The sequence below is a fragment of the Trichoplusia ni genome, unplaced genomic scaffold (genome assembly GCF_003590095.1).
Source record: "Trichoplusia ni isolate ovarian cell line Hi5 unplaced genomic scaffold, tn1 tig00003116, whole genome shotgun sequence".
In the NCBI taxonomy this organism is placed as follows: domain Eukaryota; kingdom Metazoa; phylum Arthropoda; class Insecta; order Lepidoptera; family Noctuidae; genus Trichoplusia; species Trichoplusia ni.
Genome location: NW_020800332.1, coordinates 75,217 through 92,658, shown reverse-complemented (window position 1 = coordinate 92,658; position 17,442 = coordinate 75,217). Strand labels below are relative to the sequence as shown.

General features: G+C 36.2%; 1 protein-coding gene across 2 annotated transcripts; it reads right to left on the bottom strand.

Moving 5' to 3' along the window:
• Positions 1–16,935, bottom strand: LOC113507743 (integrin beta-nu). Of its 2 annotated transcripts, none has more exons than XM_026890689.1 (13): positions 16,675–16,935; positions 11,728–11,863; positions 8,814–8,971; positions 8,444–8,609; positions 7,854–7,998; positions 6,463–6,652; positions 6,018–6,139; positions 5,593–5,922; positions 5,146–5,318; positions 4,248–4,439; positions 3,178–3,347; positions 2,708–2,902; positions 1–1,829 (listed from the first exon to the last, which is right to left on the bottom strand). In XM_026890689.1, exons 1-13 carry the CDS (start codon positions 16,739–16,741, stop codon positions 1,447–1,449), a joined length of 2,427 nt encoding a protein of 808 aa, XP_026746490.1. In that variant the 5' UTR covers positions 16,742–16,935; the 3' UTR covers positions 1–1,446. The 2 variants fall into 2 exon arrangements, with proteins under 2 accessions (XP_026746490.1, XP_026746491.1); XM_026890690.1 differs by having other exon boundaries at positions 1–1,826.
• Between the last annotated feature and the right edge of the window lie 507 nt (positions 16,936–17,442).

Sequence of the window (17,442 nt, the reverse complement as noted above, 5' to 3'; positions counted from 1 at the left end):
ATGTTAACGAGTGTTTTATTTTTGGTTTAGTTAAAAAAACATTTATACAACAAACTGTGACGTGACTATTTTTACTCATTTAACATAGAAATAAAGTTTTAAATAAAGAGTGAAAAGGACATGTTCGTGAATTGTAAAAAAAAGTTAACAATAACATTATGATAGAGACTGTTCTTACACTTAGCGATGCAATTCCCAGATACCTGACGTTTTTAATCGACTAAAAAAATAAGGAGATTTCCAATTTGACTCGATGATTTTCAGATTTTTCAGTACCATTAAAGACGCCCCTACTAACTCTAGAAGAGGTATTCAAATGACATTAAAAAAGTGGGTTTTTAGATTTTTTAGTATTCCAGTCCGTTTTGGTCTTAAGTTGTCAGGTATTGGAAACATGCACCGCCCCATTTACGAAAGAGGTTAAACTTACCTACGCGACGTAGTCATCTTAATATTAAAAAAAACATTAATTAAACTATTAATAAAATGCAATACTGCGGACTAGCAAAATCATACTAAAGTAATCCGAACTAGATTATGTCAAATTTAAGTACTTTTTTTACAATTTTAAATACATTTCGATAAACTAAATTATTATGTTAAATTATCTTAGAAATCTTATTGTGATGCAATTATAATTATTAAATAATATGGCGGTAAGGCACTGGTGGTTATTTTCGAAATCGTTTAAAGATTAAAAAGCTTTTATGTTCGCATAAGATTGGTACTTATAACTTTAAGGCCACGTTGGTTATATTATTTTGTACTTTTCTTTGTAACACTTAAGACAAAATACTATCAAAAATTGCGTTTTACTCAAAACTTACTGCAAAAAGCATTTTCTAAATTACCTTAAGTAAAAATGCCGCACATAAATACATTATATAGAACCCTGAATATTTCCCAAGCAAGCAAAACTTTTGAAATATCATTCTTATAATTTTCTAAGTTTAATTGGCAACAGAGATGTCGATTAACACAATTACAAAGTGGCAGTCATACTCGTAATTGAACTTTAAGGAGGTACACAAGGTTTAGAACCTCTTTGGTATCTTTTTCCTGGGTGTGAAATCACCCTTTGGTCTTTTTCACTTTTGTATCCTAATAGCTCAAAATCAACTTTGGGATTCGATTGTGTACTTAGGGTCTATCAACACGTCTTAATTGTGTTTATCGATTCCTGTTGCTGACCATACAAATATGTTCTCAGTATTATTCACACATCAGCTCAACATTCTCATTGTTTAACTAATACTTTTAAACCTAACTAATATAAAATACAATTCGCGTTCACGCTTCCTGAACTTTTAAGCGCGAACACATCTGCCATTAACTTAGAAAAAAGAATTTGTGACTCTTAAACTGCCAAAACCATCGACTCAATAGATCACTAAGTAGGTAACAATATCGAAAGTTATTTAACAGAAAAAAATGACAAATCAACATCTAATCATTTTTATCCCTAGGAAACGAATCAGGTAAACGGAATTCAGAAATAGGAGAAATATACAAAGGGTTTAATTCTTGCATATTTCGCCTACTTTCTTGCGCCTCCTTTAAAAATTTCGCGTAAGCTCTCCTATCGGACACAATCTGCCCACTTTTTACTGCTAAGATTATGATGAGACCAGCTGCAATAACACAGCCGAAAATAACTAGGCCACTGGTCATGATCATGGCGCTGGTGGGTTGGTAGCACTCCTTTGACCTGATGCTGATTTCGATGCCAGATTCGGACTGGACTGGAGAGTACGTGTATTTGTACTCGCACTCTAAACTGCCTTCTTCTTGCCGGAATATGCACATGACGTCACTGGAGTAGGGGTCTTCTGAAAATAGATTTTTATAAGTGTCAGTCTCCGTTTGTGTGTGCCGCGATGTCTCTTTTCGTTTTAAGACCCAGTACGCCTTTGCCCTAACTCCAAAAATATTATCCTGGATTAGCTGAATCCAGCGAAGGATGGTTATCGCTCAAAAAGATAAAGCTACAATGTGTCTTATTCCAAGCCGTAATCTATATTTTTTGCCAAAAGTTAAAAGAAAACCTTTCATTAGATTTTGTTTAAAAACTCAACAAACGACATTCAAACTTTTGTTTGAAGGAGTTAACCGCAACTCTTTCTCCACTAAAACTAAACCATCAAACAGTCCTAATTAAGTTCCGTACTTTTATCTCGTAACCGCTAACCACAAGCGCGGAGAAGATGGCGGTCATTAACAACCACAAGTATAATGCCACCGCAAAGTAGAGCTTCGTAATTATCCATAATTTAGTCTTACGAGGCACTTTCATTTATTACTTCTCATTAAACATTGTCACTGTCAGTGGTTTTGCTATGCCTCTTTGTGATGTTACAACTTTGAAATTCTATGCAAGAAATTAAGTTTTGTTCGAGTTTAATACTAATGGCTAGATAGAGTAATATATTGCACTCGGTTCTGCTTTATTATTTTATGAAGGTATCCATGTGAATAAAATCCTTTAAACATTAATAAAGATTAAAAAAGTACTCAATAGCTCCCATGAACTCATCTAGCTACTCATAGCTACATTTTTTCTTATGTTTCTACTCTACATTTGAACGCAAATAAATTACTTTTATGTTTCAGTCTTTAAAAAGGACCGCCCATTTAACCATGTAACTAGTTCTCCTGCACTTATGTGTTGTGCAATAAAGAATATTCGGTCTATCTATCTATAGCACACCTGTATTAGAAAGCCTCTCGATCACGGTATAGTTGACGTTCCCGATGGTGCAGGAGTCAGTGCAGCCGGTGTTCAAGTGACAGGAGACACACGGCTCGGCGTGGATACACAGCGGGTTCTCGCAAGTCGGACACGTCTCGCAGAACTTGCCGATGTACTTCGATCCGTCTTGTGCTATCGTACACTCGCAACTACCTGGAAACGATAAAGGACTGTGAAAATATGTTTTTGGTTTTGTAGCATTTTTATGAAAATAGATAAAGTAATAATTATCATTGAGAAACTTTCTCTTAATAGAGTTATATTCCATAATATGTATGTATTTGGAAACATATAAGTATGTTTATCGGTCGTCTAGTACTCATAATATGAATAGTTCAGTTTTAAACTAGATGGCGTTGTGTGAAAATTTATGGATTATTATTTGGTATCGAAAATCCAGATATTCAAAATCAAGCTACTCAGCTTACCGCAGACGCAGTCACCGTTTCCGGAGCAGACCTCTCCTCCTGAAGGTGGTTTACAAGTGTCGTTGGAGAGCGGACAGTCGCAGGCCGCGCCGACCCAGCCCGCCTCACAAGCGCACTGCCCACACACACACACCCCGCGATCCACACCGCCACACTCTAACTCGTTGTATCTGGAATATGGTAGTTATTACATTACAAGAGGTGAACTAGACATTTACATCAGTGCTTAGTCATTGCTGAATTTGAAAAACAAAAAGCACTGATAGTACAAACACCAGTAAACAGGTACACAACGCTGGTATAACTTAAATAAATTATAAAAGTCGTCCCTTCCATAGCGCATGCAACACCAAATGTGAACGATTCATACTTTAAAATTTTAATACAGTAAAGAAAAACATAACCACATTTTCGCCTAGATATTTACGGAATATTTTCAGTCTAAACAGTTCATTATTTAAACCAGAAAGTAGAAATATAAACAGACTGTTAACTAACTGAAATCTGACGCGGCTTCTAATTGAAATATGTAAACAGGATTCCGCAATATCCAGAAATAAATTTAAGTGGCGATAGTAATGTTCCGTGATATGTGCTAATGCTTCCAAACACTTCCTGCTCTGCTTAATGTTGCTTCACACTAAAATCAATGGGCGGCCGTTAGAGCAATAAAATCCTTTGATGGATCATCAAATGTGTTATACATGGTGTACGTCACGGCGCGGCGAGTCAATTTTACAAGTACTTTGGCAGTGTGGGACTAAATGTATTATAACCTATTTGTTATGAGTGTTTAAAATAAAAAAAAAACGGTGAAGTGCTGGTAGGACTCGAGACACTGACAAATGAGGATTCTCACAATTTTTTTTTTCAATTTGGCACCTCTGAAATATGATTCCGTTTTCGCCCTTTCGGTACGGAACAATAAAAACTACTTCTTTGTTCTTTTTGTCCTTCTTCTATAGTTATCCAGAAATTGAGTAGTCCTACTATTAAAAGCTTTATATCATTAAAACGCTCGCACACAGCGTCGCGCGCATATATGACTGAAACTCTTGGTAATGACTTACGAGCTAACTTCACAGGATTTACACTGGCAGTAGCGACCGCTGTACCCCCAGTCGCACTCACACTTGCCGCAGAGGCAGTCGCCAGCTCCCGAGCACAGGATCGAGCGTGTGGCGTTCGGTTCCCGACACTGCGCCAACAGCTCAGCTGACGCATTCTCGTCTCCAATCTCACAGTTGCATTGTGGACCCGACCTGAAAGGATGATGGCAAAAATGATGTAGATGAAAGTATTATAGTTGGGACATTTTATGATAATTAATATAAGAAAAATCTGTTCTGGAAACGAGAAATAGGTTCCTTACTTAGCTAAAGGTATTATTGTGGAAATGACGTATAAAATCTATTTTGTTATATATTTTCTAACCTCTAATACAGCTATATGTTGTACAATTAAAAAAAAAGAATTCTACGAACATCTCAAATTGGAAAAGCAAACTCATCAGAGCTTAGAATACTCAGAACAAGTTCGTTACTGGCAGCAAGGAACTAGGAAGCTACTAGCATTATTCCTAGAACAGTAAAACTGTACATTATTGCAGGCAAATACCAAAGACGATTGCAAGTTGACTGGACAAATTAGGATCGTCTAAGTTTGCTCAGGCTAGTAAGTGTTGGCTAATTTTAGACGCTTGCGTTCTAAAACTTACACTGGAAGCGAGAAGCCTATAGCCCTTGTATGTGCGCCATATCTATGAAAATACTAGCCCCCTAAACCAAGTGTATTTTTTTTCAACCCATCACGTAAATAGAATACGCAAGCTTTCGATATTATGGTGGTACCAGGGTAAAGTCGCGTGACGAATTGTCATCTGATACAATTGGGCGTTTTTTGTTGTTGTTGGAATATACAGAGATTTGATTTTTTCTGAAAGTTAGATATTGTAGGAAGCAAACTTACCATCCTTTATTACACTGGCACACACCGCAGACTAGGTGTGAATTGGCTGGACACATTGGAGTCACCACTTCTTGTACCGAATTGCTGCACTCACAGCCGCACTGGATATCCACCTCAAGGGTCAGAGCGTCCTGACCAAGCTGGCTTTCAGAGATACGGATTGTTTGCGTCGACTAAAAAACAAAATATTATAATTTTCAATTAATTACTCTAAAAGAAACATTATTTTTGTACAGTATGGTTAATGTACAATCTAGTTTCAGAATAAGCGTATATTTCTGACATATTTATACCATACAGAAAAAATACGATACTTATTACTGAAAATGTTGAAAGGAAAATTGTAAGGAACCCTGAATAGCCAATGTTGTAACACGAACTCGCTATCCTTCTCCTTCTTCACATGCTGAAGAATGCTTTTTGCACATTTTGCAAAGTTAGACTTACCGATTTGAAATCCGAGCATGCTTCCAACGTAACATGAGCCTCATAGTTGAGAGTCATGCCGTACTCCACTCCAGTGCATCTTGTTCCTTCAATCAGTGGTCTGCCCTTTACTCCACAATCCGTGAAGTATCGGACTTTAACCGGACCCGAACTGGAATCGTCATGGAAGTCCACAACACTCACGATGTCTTCGTAACCAGTCTTCACCAGTTTCAGAATGTTGGAACTGTCGCTCTCTAACTTGGCAACATATGTGAAATCTTCTAGTAACTGATTTAAGCTATCATAATGGTTTTTAACACTTTCCGTCACCGCGAATATCACGTTAACCTAAAAATAAGTTGGAACATTAATCCAATAGCTTTCGGTTTTGTAGGCTTTGTAGTAACAGATAGCGGCATTGTGGGTAATAAATAAATGTTTACCTTGTACTTGTCTAAAAGTCTATACATTTGCGCTACCGACGGATAGTCGTAAGTCGCCGCGTCCGAATAATAACCTCTTTCATCTAAATGGCATTGCTCGTCATTCTTTTTAGTAGCACCACCTGAAATTCATGTTTTTTTAACAATCATGTTAAAATGAGTGGCACTCTGTCAATAAAAAAATATTTATCGAATGCGTCATTACGTGATGGAAATTGTAATCAATTCCAATAAATAAAGAGGAAAACAAGAAGTACAGATCGATGAGTCAACGCTGAATGACACTACCTATTATAGACATGTTCAAGAAACGAAGGAAGTATTTTTTTCAGTATTGTCTCTCCTGTTCTTTGGCAGTAAAATTTTAATTTCCATGCACAAAACGATTTCTTCTCCATTTGAATTATATCCATAGAGTATCTGTGAACAAAATTAGACACGTTACCTAGTTTTCCGTCCCCGGCGGTATGCATTAAGCCATCAGACAACAAGATGACAATTTTCCGGCTATGCGTTGCCCAACCGATCTTATCGCCGCACGATATCACTTGTACTAAGGCATCCAACTGAGCTTCCGCGTTATCCAAGTTGGCGGTCACGGAACTACTGTTGACATGCTCTATGAAGTCTGATACCTTGAATTTGAAAAAGAAAAAACGAATAAACAGACAGTGGTAATGTTTTTAGATGTTTTGCTCTACATTTTAGGAAACTGACATTCAAAATCAGTTGTATGCAATAAAAATGATACCATTGAAAAATGAACCACAGTGTCTAACCAAAGTCTAATAACTGAAAGCTGGAATGTAGTTTAACTTTGTACATCTAAATAAAAATGTGATATAATCCCCTTATATTACGAATGAGTAACTCAAAGTTGGTATGGACTATTCCAAAATACCGTCGAAATTATTCATAAGTACCTAATTATAAATTCGCATCACGAAAGCTATTATACAGAATAGATTTCCTTAAGTGGTAGAGATTACACACGCTATGATAACACTTCAGATAACCAGATGTCATACAAGAGTTGGATTTCGCTCCTTATAAACAAGAACGTTGCATGTTTAACGCATATAACAGCGGTCTAACCAAGCTGTGATCACGACGTTACAAACATACTGAGGGTCTACAATGTAATGGAAGTTAATTAAAGCTGATTTAGACGGTGCGAAGTATAATGATGACAAGCTCCTCCTTGTTTCGGAAGGCACGTTAAATTGTGGGTCCCGGCTGTTATTTATACATCCTTGACAGTTGTTACGAGTAGTCACAAGAGAGACAGTCTGATAAGCAGTCTTACTAAGGGGTATCGTGTAGCCCAGGTAACTGGGAATGGGAAGTCAGATAGATAGTCGCTCCTGTAAAGCACTTTTAGTTAGCTGCATCGGTTAGACTGGAAACCGACCCCAAGATAGTTGAGAAAAGGCTAGGATGATGATGATAGCCGCAGCCACTTTTCCCAAGTAATATTTCTACAATCTTTAAGGTCAAATACTTGTCCTGAGTCTGCATGTATGGTGCATGCGATTTGAATGCTTGTGAAATTTGGAGCTTTGTATCGATTAAACACCTTATGGTGGGAGTCGTGATTTAGTTTCGATTAGCCTGTCATCTTCATGCATTCGAGTTTTTTCTATTCACGATGACGATTTTAGGTACTTAATTATGCCTTGGCCAGAGCGACTGAACTGCGTGCCTCGGCAGTATATTGGACCTCATAACTCGTATCGTCTCAGTAAGCCTTTACCCTTGTCTATTTACGAGCTTCTCAATATGGAATAAGGTATTAAGGATTTCCTTTTGAGTATCAAATGTAGTGGTGAACGTTACCTGATTTGTAAGCGACAGATGATGCCGGTAACTGTAGGTGGCTTCGCACGCCACTTCTTCCACGGAACAGGGGTTAGCCAGTCTCCTAGAGTCTGTACTTATGAATGGCATTAGAGGTTTTTCGGCGAAGCTTCCAAATCCAAGCCTAAAAATAACATGAAATTATTTTTTATTGTTGCGTACGAATATAATTGGTCTAATACAGCTCCTGTTATGCATTATAGCTAGTAGGAAAACTTTCTTTAATTATTTTCTTTTATGATCGGAACGTATCATCACTTAAATCACTAAAACCATCCCGCTGCTGATTTTCAGCATAAGGAGGAGACATTTGTTACCTTATACCACATCTAACCTTGTTGACAGTATAACCTACCAAACCGAAAAACAACTTGCAACCGACTTGAAATACACATTAAAGTGACTTGAAAAATGTGTAAATATGATTATTATTTTTTTAATGAGAGTAGCCAGCCTCTCATGCCCGTCATTGCAACTCCTGCAAGGCAGTATCTTCGATGCAACCGACAAAAACCACCGAAACACTAAGTTCGGTGTGTACCCCCCATCTGGTATAAAAAACCACTTACCTAAAGTTATCAGTAAGATTCTTCAGGAGCGTGGGCAGGTCGTCCCTCAAAGACACGAGTGTTTCCTTGTCATCCTTCATCGACCAAGTGAGATCCATTAGGTAATACAAGTCTAGTGGATAGTTTTTTGCTGGCCTAAAAGAGAAGCTGATTTTCTTCGTTTCTCCTATAAAAATAACAAAAAGGTACAATAATTTCGTGCCTATTTTTCTGAGGATTTCGACTAGATGCCTATCGAACAATAAAGATTTGTACAGCTTTTTTGTTGCAACACTAGGAATTTCATGAGGTCGATAGAGCTCATTAAAAATAAGGTTAAAAATAAAATCGTAAAAATACTAGATTATGATGTAAATAGTCCTTAGCTTACGTGGTTTCAAAGAAAGCTGTATCCTCTGCGGCTGTATCTGTATAACATTCTCAGCGCTGTTGGGTCTCATGTCTTGGAGAGAACTGTTCTCTACCACGTTCCACACTGGCTTCGCAGGGCGCTGGATGAACCCTTGGCTGCAGTTGGTGTTCACGAGACTGGAACCAAATACAAATGGCTACATTACATAGTGGATCTGGAGCAGGAGCTTGTCCAACTTTGGGACTGGGTGGGGTAGTTGCAAGGAGTTCAAAAAAACCTACTAAAATTCTATAACCTCTTATAAACACAATTCGAAAAGATATTCAGAGCATACCCTATATGTAAGCCCAAAACCTCTCTCTAAAATATCGATTAAAACAGTTAAGTCTTCAAACATTATCTTATTCAACATAAGTAAGTACATAAATAACACTTCAAGTAGATGCATAACGCACACTCATCTAACTGTTAATTCAGTATCAGATAAGTCAGGCAAGTACAAGGTTTTGTCTAGTGATATTTGTCTCTAAACACTGCACAAGCCACATGAGTCAGATTAATCGTTACCTCTCGTTCTTAATACCAAAGTACCAGCCCATTGAAAATCGTTCGATCGCTGCGCTCTTACAATGAATAACTCCGAACTATCAAACAACCATCTCTTGATTAGTTAGAGACGAAATTTCGGTCAGCGAACGTGGGAACAGTTCATGGGGAATGCGCTTGCGCACGTAATTGATCGAGCGAAATAAAAGGAATGGAACGGAACTTTGAACGTTTCTTATTCGTATAATGTGAATAGTAAAGTACTTGGTGTTTGGAGTAGGTTGACTAAATGATGATTGTTTTGTTTAAACTTTTAGTTGGCTTCGTTGATGTCTGAATGCTGGTTAATCGAGTTATATGGGTAAAGTTTTTTTTATTGTTTAATAAATATTCGTTAAGTAACTTGTAAAAATCAATGGGATTCAAAAAATTTGAAACTCTTTAAATACAGGTTTCAAATATTTACCTAAATAACCTACCTTTGCACGTTTACACTTCCAAGCTACGTTAAAATCTTACAAAAAGTAAACTTTGTAAATTAAACATAAAAAAAACTGAACAGGTGGTAAAGTTCTTAACTACACCTTTACGAAATTTAACCAGCAATTTACCTGTCAACATTCACACCCTAACCGACCCAAACGCCAATCTAGTCAAGGACAGTAGTCCTACCACCTTGCCTTAAAGTTATAATGTGGTAATTGTGGAAGCAGGACAGGGCTCGACAGGGCGTAGAGCACCATCTCACTCTAACCTCATCAACAGCATTATTTTAAAAGTTAGTAAGCTTATTGGTTACCGTATCCTCTTAAACGTTCTCTATCCAATTACCGTGGGATGTGGGTGGTTTTAATAGTCGTACGGCCGCCAGATCAACGCCAGATAACTAGATGATAGCCCCCCTTGTTATATCGATAGCCATTCCCTCTAAATACGTAGTTAAGATCTAATGATCGAAGCGAACATTAATTACAGTCGATACGTGAAGTTTTAGGTGGTAATTATAGTTTTAAAGAGTCTTATTATTTAGGTGTTAAGTATTTTGAAATGTAACTTTAATCGTTTGAAATTTTGAATTAAAAAGGTTTTACTGATAAGCCGTGAGGTTAATATAAGTGTGGGCTGTAAATTATATTTTTTTTTAAATAATAATAAAGATTTCATTTAAACCAATTTGAAAGCTTTGTCTGCAAGATTAATCATTTTTATGAGTACCAATTAAACGTCGTCAGAAAAAAAATGTTTAAGAAAAATAGTTTTGGAAAGCTAGAAACAAAGAATAATTAAAATCGACAACTGACAATTATAATGAATGGCGTAGATAATTAACTTGACTGTTTCGCTTGTTGAATGTTACAACACCGTGAATAAATAAGGCTTTTACGCGAAAGTCGTATTAATTATTAAACCGTTCATATTTATTGTTATTTATTTATGTTTAACAAACTTTGTTATTACGGCAATTAGTTACAACCCGGTTTCTCTTTGGAGTTAGATTTAATTAATTCTGAAATACCTTTATGTATGTATATCTTTACGCTTGAGTTTTAATTATCTTTAAGTTCCTCAGGTTACGGAAAACTAAAAACATATTTTTCGATCCTTAAGGACTCAGCTTTACATTACGTATTGTAATCTCTGTCTACTAAATCAAAATCAAAGACAACTTAATTACTACCTATAAGGGCTTTGCTTAATTCCTACGTTCGTTACCTATCATGACTACTACAAGAGGAATGGTCCAACCTCCTTGCAACATACCACTATAAAATAACTAAGTACTTATATCATCTAATTTACCTTCAAATTCCTCCAAAACCTTCAAATCTACGTTTCATATCACGATCAAGGCAAGGACCTATACTTACTTGTTGATATTATTGCAACTTGGTGCTGATGATATTATTAATGGGATTAGCGGAAAAACTGACTAACATATACCGTAATTACCATTTTCGATATACACTAAAGTGCAACTAGGTAATAAACCTTTGTATCTACTACCTTGAAAAGGAAGTGACACTCAGGATACTCGAGTGTGTCACTATTAGGAGATCGCGATCAACATCTAGCCGCCTCCTAACAATTTGGGGGTCGGCGTTTAGTCTATGCATATCTGACTTAATAGTTTTCTAATAGATTTTCTAGCTTCTAACTACCTGTACCGACTGACAAAAGTGAAGGACAATTTATCGTACCTTTCGAAACAAGGAGGAACTCTTTGAGACATAAGCTGCGATATAATCATTGATCAATTTGTGCAATCGTAGCTAAGCCACGAGACCCTCTTTAGATCACAATTAAGCTTAGCAAAATAAATGTTATTAGAAAAACAACTTCCTTCTAATCTTGTAAGTCCCAAGGTTCAGTAATGACATCTCCTTACCTCTCATCATCATTGCATCGTGGTGCTCCAGTGTTGTAGTTGGGATCTGCGCACCAGCGACAGTGCGACGCGGCGGAGAGACAGGCACCGCACTCATCATGCTCGATACACACCAGCTTGTTCAGCATCTGTTGTGCTGGAGACAAGAAAAAAATGTCAATGAACAAACTAAGAAGTATAAGTTGATAGTCAGGGTTTTATATCGCGTAGAGCGGTGTCTCTCTTCCACAACTGCAATGTCTTTACTCTTAGTGGAACTAGTAAGTGCCCTAGACAAAGATTGATTTCTGTTCGATGATCTACAATAACGTGAATAACGAAGAAGTTCGCTGTTAAGATTAAAAAGGGGGAAAAAATCAGGATAATTAATATTAATAATTAACAAACGGTTCTGCCAGCCAATTCTCTTACTTGAAATTGGCCTGAAACGCTCCAGCGTGTTTAGATATATTCTAGTAACTAGTAGAAGAGTAAGGTTTTTTAAAGCACAATTGGCTTTTTATACGATCCCGAATTCCTGGTCGTTAATTCGAGAAACGAGGCTTTAAATAACACCAATAAGGTGTGTAATTAATTGGATGCCAATCAACGATGAAACTCTAAAAATGTAGAGTATTTCTCAAGATAAAACACATGGAATGAAGCTACTAAAGTATAAAAATAGACCACCAAAATCGGAGGTGTAAGCGCACTGCATTGACACAATTTATGTGGGCGTAGACGAGATTACGAACGCATCGGGAGTCGCCGGCAAGTACAGAAGACTTACTCTGTGTAGCACTACGAAAATTATGTTGTTTTTCATGGTATCTTGGGGGCTTTTAAGAACTAGGTGTACAAGTTCCAAAATTGAAATTCCAAAAGTAGAGGATGATTACGAAATTACAGATTATTTACTTTTTTTTCTTGGTTTTATTTATTTTCTCTGGTTCCAAATCAGATGTATAGTGATCTAAAAAATCAGTGTAAATAATGCAGATTGTCTGCAATTCTAATAAATATTATTATGGTCATGACCAGAGATAATTTAATTTAAAATATTATCTAATTAAGTGGAACTTTTGCCGTTTCTCTCGTTGCGCGAACGAAGATAATCCCACCGTATATGGGACAATTGCTAGCACGTGCTCGCCGCGTTAATAGACCAACACTATCCAGGAACTGATAACTTATATATACATGTTGGTAACAAAAACAATCGCTATTAGTAGATGTAGGTGATAGAAACAACATGTGTTGTAAGAGAAAGACAAACTGCTGAATTATGAAGGAAGCTGTTGTAAGATGTTGAATTTGGGTATGAAGGGTATGTTGCTATGAATAGATGACTTGTAATTGACAAAATGAAAAATTGCTTAATTAAGTGAACTATTTTTGTAGAAGGGTTGTTGGAGATTTTTTACTTGCATAGATTCTTCACTTTACAATTACAAGATACGCTGGGATTGTTTTTCGCTTTCCAGGATAGATGAGCTATAAGACGCGATATACCTTATTTCCTATTACTTTCCGAGATGTAGGATCTAGAGAGACAGACGGATAGGCGGTCTTACAAATTTGACGTTTGATGCGCAATTTTAAAAACAAAAATGAAACTTCAAACATTGCCCATTCAACTGTTTATTTGGAATGCGCAAGAAAGTAAAAGTTTTCAAATTAGAGAAAATATTTGTGTGTTAAGTGTCCACTTCTCTAACAAACAGATCTCTCTCATCAACCCTATTATAGGTAGTATAACTTGAGGGCTCTGCCCAGTCGACTAATTATAACTTGAGGGCTTTTGCCATTTGTTGACTGAATATACCTGTATTTAAATCTATACTTTTATACTAATATATGAAGCTGAAGAGTTTGTTTGTTTGTTTGAACGCGCTAATCTTAGGAACTACTGGTTCAAATTGAAAAATTTTGGGTTTAATAGACCATTCATCGAGGAAGGTTTTAAGCTATATAACATCACGCTGCAACGTAAAGGTCGGTCCTTTACGTTACAATGAAAAATGTGGTAAAAACGGGGAAAAATATTCATCTTCAAGGCCAACGTTCTAAAATTCCTAACTTATATCTTCTAACGACGCAAACGAAGTCGCGGGCAACAGCTACTTAGTTAGAAATAAAAGTGAAATGAGACTCTTTAAATAAGTACTGACGGCATATCACTAAGTCTTGTATTAAGTCATCATTACACCTAAAATTGAGATTGATTCCGTTGTGGAAGCTCGACAGCGCGTGCACTTTGTAGAGCGCTCTCTCTTTTCCACAACAGTACTAATATTACTACAAGAAATAGACCCACTGGACTTTACTATCTTTAGTAGATGAAGTAGAGGTTATAAATGTTTTAGATGGAGATGTAATTTGCAGGATGCTGATTAGTTTTGTCTAGTTTGACAGGGTTGTCATTCGTCCGGGTATGTCTTAGTTTATAGGACCGCGACCGGCATGGAGCGTCCAGGGGCAGGTCATTTGTAGTCAATGTACAAGAATCTTCTTCTTCTTCTTATATATAAAAATGAATTGCTGTTCGTTAGTCTCACTAAAACTCGAGAACGGCTGAACCGATTTAGCTAATTTAAGTCTTGAAATATTCGTAGTAGTCCAGGGAAGGTTTAAACGGTGAGAAAATAGGGAAAAAATGCTGCAAAAAAAAACAGGAACTGTAAAATAATCACGAAATCCGGTACTACGCGGGTGAAACCGCGGGCAACAGCTAGTATATTATAATTCTAACACAATCTCTTATTTGAAATGCATTTTAATATCATAACATAAGTTACAATACTCGTAACTACGTGCCTAACAAATTAAACTCGACAAATAACAAATGACTAACGTCCACGATAACTCCTAGTTCAATGTCACGGCTAACCGCAGAAATCCTCGTGATTTATTGTTAAACTACGTGTTTTTACAACTAGGAAATGAATAAATTGAATAACGCTCTTGTTTTCCAACTAAATAGTTAATTGTAGAGGAAAAAGGCCCTGAAAACTACGATGATAAAGCACCTATGTTATTAGATATAATAATTACTTCCATGTTGCAATCGAAATCATAAAGAAACAGAGTGGTAATTCAAAGAGGACACAGTCGAAAGAGTTTCGATTGAATAAAATTGAAAACCGGAAAACTGCAAATCGTGGTGAAAAAAGACACTTTCCAGTTGAAAAAACTTTAACTCAATCAAATTTCCAACAGCAACTGCTTGCAAATATCTAATTTTTATTCCAAAAATATTGTACAAATTAAGAAAGAAAATACTTACTATATTAACCAAATTTAATTGCTGTTATATTATGGCACACGAGTAAGAACATTATTTATACGATTAAGACGTCCAGAGTTAGACGCTGCGCTTAAAATAACAATCGGGACAGTTAAACTAATTTGCTTTAACGCCTATAGTGAAACTAAACCGATCTTAGTGCTAGACCGATAAATCAATTTATAGACCAATATAGCAGGTCAGATAGAAACTAAAGACTAGATGCCATATTTATTGCTATAAGGCGTTCTATATTTAAATTATTGTGACAGGATCGTTTGGTAGTATTTTTTTAATCTCAGCGTAATATTACATAGTTGTTTTGTCATTTCAGAGGGTACAGTGAATGACAGATAAGAGGAACTAGGGTCTAATGGTCTATCACCACGTGTGAAAGTATCTATCATTATTATGTTTGTGGTAGTGTGGTGCGGTATTCAGTACCTAGACCTACAAAGAATAACAGAAAAGTTTGGATTTAAAACAAATACACAAATGTAAACACACAACTCACTAAATTTGAAAACGTCGCCGTATGCATGCGCCGTGTATTTTCTAAATAAAACTGTCAATCGTATTCGGGATAACTTCTATTTCGGACAACTTATGCCCGTAACAGGTGGGTTCCGGCGCCCGTCTGTTTTGGGCTATTTTAGTTTACGTATGAACATAAAATAAATCTCTTCGTTTGAAGATACATTTATGTCCGTGTTGAGATAAAGAATATTTTTATTTCGTTTTAATCTCTCTGTGTTACTATAATTACATTTAATACGGACTATTTTAACTTCCGTCCTGTTGTGAATGATTATTTAACTCTGGTTGGTAATAAAGTTTATTTACAACGTTACTGGATTTTTGAAGTTGTATCTGTTTGTTTACTTTATGGAAACGTTGTAATACTTAAAGTTTCTAAATCCCGGCGAATTAAAAGTACCTAGCACTCAAATATTTTTTAATTTATCAAGGATTACGTTAATACTTATTTTTACCAGTAGGTATTGCTTTAGGTGCCTTTTTTGCCAATGTTGCAATAATTCCGGTAGTTTTTTTTGCAAAATACCAAGTACGCGGTTTTAGCTGATGATTTCCTTATTGAGCGATTGAAATCGATTAACACGCCCCCTTTTATTCACGTCATATTGTATAGATACATAGTGAGGTAGTCGGAACATCAACGGTAACAACATATTACGACAACGAATCTCACAAACAATAATGCGTTGACAATAAAGGCTTTCTGCATTCAACTTTACAGTTTCATTTTTTTTTACTATATGTATGATATTTTTTCTAAAACGAAATACGGGAATTCTATTTTCAGCTGGCTGAAAAGGCAAAAGAAATACCGCCTGAAAAATCTAAATCGATCCATTTAGTATTACTGTAAACATTAAAGACTCCTTATCACAACCTTCACGGGTTAATCGCATAGTAAATACTAGTATTATACAAAGTTAATAACTGTAAATAGATTCATGAATTAAATGATCAAAGTTACTCCAGCGTAACGTTATTAACACACTTTACCCATACATACACATTACCTACACATACTTAAAATGATACGTAACCAAACATTTTATAACTATGTATACACAACATTTTCAAGGAAATATCTGAATCATAAAAAAAAACATAATAATACCAAAAAGTTAGTACCAAAAAGGTTTCATGCCCACCTTGACAGTTTCCATTTTCGAATTTCACGAATAATAGGCACAGAATCACAAACACAGGGACATACATGATCGGGAACAATTAAATCACATCTGGATTGAATCGCGCGTGTATCGAATGGCGGTGCGATCGGTTTCGCGATGAGTTGCTGATAACTGATAAGGGTTGATAAGGTACAGCGATACGGCGGGTACCGGCGCGGCACGCCGTATCGCGCCTTACGTCTTCGCCCGCCGACATCTGCCGCGCCTCTAACACTGTCTAATACTGAGTTCTCGCTGTAGCGTTTCTACGAGAGAAAATTACGCCAATTTGTTTACCTCTTGATTAGACAATGCAAGTGATAGCAGTAGAGTTATATGTGTCGTGAAAATGCGAATACTGTTCACTTCAAAGTAGTAATTGGTATTTTAAGTAACTTTGTTAACCCGTTGATAAGAAAATGCAAGTGATAATTGCAGAATCATACTGGTTAAGTGTTTGACCAAAAAAGTTTGAACTGAGTATTTATTTACATTTGTTACATAATCTGACAAATTATTGTTATGCGGTGAATAGGGTCTTTGCGTTGACATTGTAGTAAGTTAAATTATTTTTTCCGATATGTTCCTTAAATCTTTGTATTTTTAACCAGCTCCAAGTTGTCAGTGCCTGAAAAATTTGTAATGTACGAATAACTATTGTTTTCACAATTTTATTATGACCACGCAAATATTTTTGACTTTTTAGGCTTATTATCTTAACCTTCATCTTTCTCATTTTTAAACAGA

Bases quoted from the DNA above. Each gene is read 5' to 3' on its own strand.
- LOC113507743 (XM_026890689.1), bottom strand. From the start codon at position 16,741: ATGTATGTCCCTGTGTTTGTGATTCTGTGCCTATTATTCGTGAAATTC. The intron at 8,972-11,727 runs GTAAGGAGATGT...ATTTGGTTCCAG, and splicing joins CGATGCAATGATGATGAGAG to TCTCGTGAACACCAACTGCA. The intron at 3,348-4,247 runs GTAAGTCATTAC...ACCATATTCCAG, and splicing joins AAATCCTGTGAAGTTAGCTC to ATACAACGAGTTAGAGTGTG.